This window comes from Phytophthora infestans, genomic scaffold (genome assembly GCF_000142945.1).
Source record: "Phytophthora infestans T30-4 supercont1.427 genomic scaffold, whole genome shotgun sequence".
Lineage (NCBI taxonomy): Eukaryota > Oomycota > Peronosporomycetes > Peronosporales > Peronosporaceae > Phytophthora > Phytophthora infestans.
The window spans coordinates 3,307-10,816 of NW_003303333.1; the positions used below are offsets into that span (position 1 = coordinate 3,307).

Sequence of the window (7,510 nt, forward strand, 5' to 3'; positions counted from 1 at the left end):
TCTCATACGAGAATGTGACCCCTAAACAAACCCAAGTTATTTTGTTTTCTGGGTTTATATGAAGTAGAGACGAGAAAAGCAAGTCTATTTAGCTTGACGTACAGTATTCGGCCTAATTCTGCCGCCTCTCGTACCACGGTCATATATTTCAATACCGTATTGTACTATTGACTGAACGTTGAGCCAGGCTGTTCAAACATGATGATAAAAGCGAACGCTTCGGGGCTTTATCAGAGCAGAGCGAGAAACCCACGTAATGCTCCTTGTCTAGTGCATCTATTAAGCTACTGCACTCCTACTATTGTCCCGATCAGCCAACATTATACGTATTTTGGCCTCTAAAACGTTGTTACTTCAATGAAAAGCTTTCCTCCAATGGTACACTGTACAGCCGACTCATTATTTGTGAAATATAACAATTGAGATGCTGAATGTTATTTTTCACAATTCCGACTGTGAAACCCTGAGCCACATTATTACAGTAGTACTCTTTAGACTGTGTTGTAAGACTATCGGAAACAATATAATCACCATAATATTCACAGCCCAAAAGAAACAATCCGTGCAAATCATACAAGTCTTATAACATTTATATCTCGCTTATCGTAAGCCCTCACGCTTGCGATTTCATTTTCTTATCTGATGCAGAACTATTTTTTATGTATCATGTGTAATGATAGATTATTCCAGCCGTATACGCCAATAACAACTGCACTATAATAACTACTTTTACCATACCCTGCTCCAGAGATCGATATATCCGCAGATGCTGGCGTGTCGCCATTAACAATGGAAGTTAATGAGCATCAATCAGCTTTATAAAGCAGACACAGGAGATGATGTGTCACAGTGTATACATGTACCAGACCAGTAGATGGTGATCATAGTTTTGTTGACATTTAATTTATAAATGCTAGTTCGTCACGAATTAGCAATGTTTTCATCCTAATTTGTTGCGCTATCCTCGCATTTGCGGATCCCTATTGCACAAACCGCAATCGAGGCTTCAAAATGATCCAACTACGTAAGCATGGACGTGCCAAATATCTAATGGGAGCTTTTGAAGTTAACGACTTGACACGGATCCACCTGATTGAGATCGTAAGTTGGAATATATTGGCGAGACGCCTGCATGCATAGTACGTTGAGAGCCATATTTGAGGCTCAAGTCAAGGAAAAGGCCGCTAAAGATCAAACAATGACACGTCTGATACTTGCGGAGTGCGCATTGAGAATTCCAGAAAGTGTCGAAGAAAAACAAAGTAGGTCAAAATTTATGGCTCACCCAATTTTCGGCGCCACGATCGCCATCGTAGTGACGGAGGATAAGGATGAGCACTAGAGAGCATAGCCGCAAGATATGGTGGTTGTGCTGCCGTGCAAGTTTACACATGGCATAGCCAAGATCATCATCCACGGTGAGACCATCATCGCCGGAGACATTTGTGTCTGTTTGAAACAGTGGAACTTGCAGCGGGTCTTTGACTTAATTGATGAAGAGTGGTGAAGCGATTTCCAAGTTGCTCGGCGAGATGTCTTTTCTGTGACGTTAGATCAGCCGAATGAATGATACATGAGCCGTGAAAGCTCATACATCTCCTTCATGCTCTTGGCATGGTGACCCTCGTAGTGACGTTAATACTTCGGCAGTTGCGCATGGTCACGTGCTTGGAAAACTTGTCATGGACATGTTCTTCGAGAATTCGTGTCAGGTATCGCTCTGGGTGACCGTCAGTAGCAATGAAAAAAAACTCCTTTCTTTAAAAAGCCGGAATCCTTGGTCCGTGTGTACTGCACCTTCAGCAGCTCCTGGTGAAGCAACTTGAAGTTGTCGACCTCCTTCAAGAAGTGCTGTGGGATGAACACAATCGTGGAACCGTACAAATGGGTAGTCTTGTGCTCCGGAATAAACCACCTGTACAAACCCCAGAATCTTTCAAGGTGTTTGAGATATCCATTCCGGGGAGAAGCTGGAGACGTTGCGGAGGTGCTGCAATCAACAGTAGAGCAAGGATGCATTGTGTGCAGCGACGAACGTTTCCATCTCGAATCGACCCCGTCGATAAAAGTGGGATATCCGATGTTTGAAAGCACTTTTCAAATGACCACTTAGCCACTCCACAAATGCCTCGACATCTGGTAGCTCTGCAACCCATTACGCTTTCCTTTCCGTTTTTCTATCCCGAGATATATCCTTCGACGTCAAAATCGCGGTGGTGTGATCAAGCTTGAGAAGCCCTTCCAGCTTGTGAGCGCCTTATTCTCCACGTAGAATTCCAGCAAAAGGCTTAGAGGCTGAAGCTGTTTGTAGCGATTGGTAGCAGCTACTGTGTCACCACCCTTGCGCTTGTCCACAAACTGCATAAATACGCTTAGTTTTCCCCGACCCCCAATCCTGACCACAGTGTCCGAGGATCATCAGCTTCAGCTCGTACAAGGATCCAAACTACCACGTACGGGCGATTTCCTGACCAAATTTCCTTTCATGGAAGGAAACCTGGCGGTCTTTTATGAACTTTGCTCGAGCAAGATAGCTTCAAGTCGAACAGCAAAGCTACGAATTACGTGCTCGTTGGGAAACTTTCCCAAGCTGCAATTGTAGTTTTTATGGCTCGAAGACGTTTTTCAGCAGCCGTAAGGCCTTTTTGGGGTAGTAATTTACCTTGAATTCGAGACTTTAAAGGTTCTATTACCCCTACATCAAGCGGTTGACAAACCGATGTAGCTTTAGCGGGTAATGGGACCATTGTAGCGCATGCCTGTTCGGCTACTACACGCATACCCTCCTCTGAAACGTGACAATAAAAATTGTCCGCGAAGAGGAGGGCAGGGGAGTCAATTTCATATTTTAAATATTTTGCACATAAACCTCCCAGCCGACTGTATCCATCCAGCCAAACTCTTGTACTGTGTAAAAGTGACCACTTGGCGGGCTTAACTCGTTGGAATCAATAAGTCCGCCGCGTTTGCCGCGCAGTATGAAGAGAACCGGAAGTTTTTTTTCCAAAAACAAACATTTTTAGTAAACAAAAGTAAACATATATATATTTAACTTATAATTAGTGCAAGGAAAAAATATATATATAACAACTTACCATCAGCGCGAACTGTCAAGACAGCCGTCATGCGTCCGCAGTGTTTTGTCAGGTTTTGGATTTTAGCTGATCCTTTTCGCCCTTTAATTGTCCAGGTTCTTGCTGGCGGCATGTCGAACTGGATGGCCGTTTCATCCATGTTGTACATTTCCGGTAGAGAGTATGAACCGTACACTCCAAAATTCAATTGCAAAATCCGTTTTTAAGCACTGCAGATCCACACTTGGGAGCTTGGTTTCTTGGACTTTTTGAGTTGAGAATCCGTAACTTAAATCAGGTTCAATTTATTTATTTATTAATAACTCAGTTAATAATGCAATAATATTGTACAGATAATACCGGTCGGCGGTTCGCTGCAGTAGACGTTCAAGGGCCCGTCTGCAACTCTCGTCAGACTTCTTGTTCTCCGCGTAGGCCTCTATCCAGTCAGGGTAGCTCTCTTGAATAAAAGCAATTATTCCTGATGTAGTAAGAAACTACAAGAGTTAAACAGTAAGAGTAAGTAATAATAAAATACTATAAAATTTAATAACTCACTTTTTCGTCGCGGTGTACGTCTTTCGTGTACGTCAAAAGGGCAGAGGTAAATGGAAAGCTTTCCTTACGTCCCTGCCCTTTGGTCGTCTTGTCCAACTTATTCCCCTCGTAGACGCGCAGCTTGGTCCTACCGACCCACCACCCATGCACCGTGCCGTGCGGGTGGCCCAGCTTTCAACGGCGGCAGTGAGTCCAATCCTCTCAATGAGGTCGACTGCCGCCAGCTTCTCTTTAATTGGGTAGCCGCGCTGCTTCTTCGTCCCGATCGTAGGTTTAGAAAGTGATCGTGCAGCGCGGCTTCACCCTCGAATTCCCAAGCGAATTTTAGCTCGATTTATTGGATGGTCATCATAACTTAACTACTTTTGGATTGGTCAATATTTACTGTGGGGCGCTTTCATTTTTCCGTGTTTTGTGTACGCCGGCTTTTTGTGTCGTTGTCGGTAGTGGGTGGTACCCCTCTTCCGCGTCAAACTGAGATAGACACCATTTCGACCCCCTCACCAGAGGTATTGGCTTGGTGGTGACAGCGGCTTTGGCTGCAATAGCCTCAGTACATTTTATTACCGATGACGAGCTAAGTTGGACTTTGTCACCACCACGGAGGTGCAAGAGCTGTGGCTTGAAGGCGATTCGGCGATCTGAAAAATGAGCAAACAAATATATGTCTTCAGAACTATATTGGATGCACAAAAATCAATCATACGAGAATGTGACCCCTAAACAAACCCAAGTTATTTTGTTTTCTGGGTTTATATGAAGTAGAGACGAGAAAAGCAAGTCTATTTAGCTTGACGTACAGTATTCGGCCTAATTCTGCCGCCTCTCGTACCACGGTCATATATTTCAATACCGTATTGTACTATTGACTGAACGTTGAGCCAGGCTGTTTAAACATGCCGCTGATAAAAGCGATACTCTTCGGGGTTTTATCAGAGCAGAGCGAGAAACCCACGTAATGCTCCTTGTCTAGTGCATCTATTAAGCTACTGCACTCCTACTATTGTCCCGGCCATCCAACATTATACGTATTTTGGCCTCTAAAACGTTGTTACTTCAATGAAAAGCTTTCCTCCAATGGTACACTGTACATCCGACTCATTATTTGTGAAATATAACAATTGAGATGCTGAATGTTATTTTTCACAATTCCGACTGTGAAACCCTGAGCCACATTATTACAGTAGTACTCTCTAGACTGTGTTGTAAGACTATCGGAAACAATATAATCACCATAATATTCACAGCCCAAAAGAAAAAAAATCCATGCAAATCATACAAGTCTTATAACATTTTTATCTCGCTTATCGTAAGCCCTCACGCTTGCGATTTCATTTTCTTATCTGATGCAGAACTATTTTTTATGTATCATGTGTAATGATAGATTATTCCAGCCGTATACGCTAATAACAACTGTACTATAATAACTACTTTTACCATACCCTGCTCCAGAGATCGATATATCCGCAGATGCTGGCGTGTCGCCATTAGCAATGGAAGTTAATACGCATTAATCAGCTGTATGAAGCAGACACAGGATATGATGTGTCACAGTGTATACATGTACCAGACCAGTAGATGGTGATCATAGTTTTGTTACCCTTTAATTTATAGATGCTAGTTCGTCACGAATTTGCGATGCTTTCTTCTTAATTTTGTTGCGCTATCCCCGCATTTGCGGAGCCCTATTGCACAAACCGCAATCGAGCGTTCAAAATGACCCAACTACGTAAGAATAGACGTGTCAAGTTTCTAATGGGTGCTTTCGAAGCTAACGACTTGACATGGATCCACCTGATTGAGATCGTAAACTGGAATATTTTGGCGAGACGCCTGCATGCAAAGTACGTTGAGAGCCATATTTGAGGCGCAAGTGGTAGCTCAAGGCAAGGAAAAGGCCGCTAAAGATCGAACAATGTCACGTCTGATATTTGCGGAGTGCGCATTGAGAATTCCAGAAAGTGTCGACAAAAACAAAGTAGGTCAAAATTTATGGCTCACCCAATTTTCGGCGTCACGATCGCCATCGTAGTGACGGAGGATAAGGATGAGCACTAGAGAGCATAGCCGCAAGATATGGTGGTTGTGCTGCCGTGCAAGTTTACACATGGCATAGCCAAGATCATCATCCACGGTGAGACCAGCATCGCCGGAGACATTTGTGCCTGTTTGAAACAGTGGAACTTGCAGCGGGTTCTTTTGACTTGATTGATGAAGAGTGGTGAAGCGATTTCCAAGTTGCTCGGCGAGATGTCTTTTCTGTGACGTTAGATCAGCCGAATGAATGATACATGAGCCGTGAAAGCTCATACATCTCCTTCATGCTCTTGGCATGGTGACCCTCGTAGTGACGTTAATACTTCGGCAGTTGCGCATGGTCACGTGCTTGGAAAAATTGTCATGGACATGTTCTTCGAGAATTCGTGTCAGGTATCGCTCTGGGTGACCGTCAGTAGCAATGAAAAAAAACTCCTTTCTTTAAAAAGCCGGAATCCTTGGTCCGTGTGTTGTGCCGACCGTCAGTAGCATTGGAAATGCATCTTCTTTCTTTAAAACGCCGGAATCCTTGGTCCGTGTGTACTACACCTTCAGCAACTCCTAGCGAAGCAACTTGAAATTGTCGACCTCCTTCAAGAAGTGCTTTGGGATGAACATAATTGCGGAGCCGTAGAGATGGGGAGTCCTGTGCTCCGGAAACAAACAGCTGTACGAACCCCAGAATCTTTCAGAGCGTTTGAGATATTCATTCCGAGAAAAAGCTGTAGACGTTGCGGAGGTGCAGTAGAGCAAGAATGTATTGCGTGCAGCGACGAACGTTTCCATCTCGAATCGACCCCGTCGATAAAAATGGGATACCAGACGTTTGAAAGCACTTTTCAAATGACCGCTTAGCCACCTCACAAATGCCTTGACATCTGGTAGCCCTGGAACCGTTACGCTTTCCTTTCCGTTTTTCTATCCCGAGATTATCCTTCGACGTCAAAATCGCAGTGGTGCGACCAAGCTTGAGAAGCCCTTCCAGCTTGTGAACGTCTTGTTCTCCACGTAGAATACCAGCAAAAGACTCAGAGGCTGAAGCTGTTTGTAGCGATTGGTAGCAGCTACTGTGTCACCACCCTTGCGCTTGTCCACAAACTGCATAAATACGCTTAGTTTTCCCCGACCCCCAATCCTGACCACAGTGTCCGAGGATCATCAGCTTCAGCTCGTACAAGGATCCAAACTACCACGTACGGGCGATTTCCTGACCAAATTTCCTTTCATGGAAGGAAACCTGGCGGTCTTTTATGAACTTTGCTCGAGCAAAATAGCTTCAAGTCGAACAGCAAAGCTACGAATTACGTGCTCGTTGGGAAAACTTTCCCAAGCTGCAATTGTAGCTTTTATGGCTCGAAGACGTTTTTCAGCAGCCGTAAGGCCTTTTTGGGGTAGTAATTTACCTTGAATTCGAGACTTTAGAGGTTCTATTACCCCTACATCAAGCGGTTGACAAACCGATGTAGCTTTAGCGGGTAATGGGACCATTGTAGCGCATGCCTGTTCGGCTACTACACGCATACCCTCCTCTGAAACGTGACAATAAAAATTGTCCGCGAAGAGGAGGGCAGGGGAGTCAATTTCATATTTTAAATATTTTCCACATAAACCTCCCAGCCGACTGTATCCATCCAGCCAAACTCTTGTACTGTGTAAAAGTGACCACTTGGCGGGCTTAACTCGTTGGAATCAATAAGTCCGCCACGTTTGCCGCGCAGTATGAAGAGAACCGGAAGTTTTTTTTCCAAAAACAAACATTTTTAGTAAACAAAAGTAAACATATATATATTTAACTTATAATTAGTGCAAGGAAAAAATATATATATAACAACTTACCATCA

At 43.9% G+C, this 7,510-nt stretch overlaps 1 protein-coding gene across 1 annotated transcript; it reads right to left on the reverse strand.

Annotated features, from left to right (window-relative positions):
* Positions 1-2,202: 2,202 nt before the first annotated feature.
* Positions 2,203-5,120, reverse strand: PITG_21492 (uncharacterized protein; the record flags this gene model as incomplete). Its single annotated transcript, XM_002894806.1, has 7 exons — positions 2,203-2,358; positions 2,718-2,788; positions 3,096-3,269; positions 3,701-3,803; positions 4,200-4,273; positions 4,551-4,601; positions 5,075-5,120. The coding sequence occupies 7 exons, from the start codon at positions 5,118-5,120 to the stop codon at positions 2,203-2,205; spliced, it is 675 nt and encodes a 224-aa protein (XP_002894852.1).
* Positions 5,121-7,510: the final 2,390 nt, after the last annotated feature.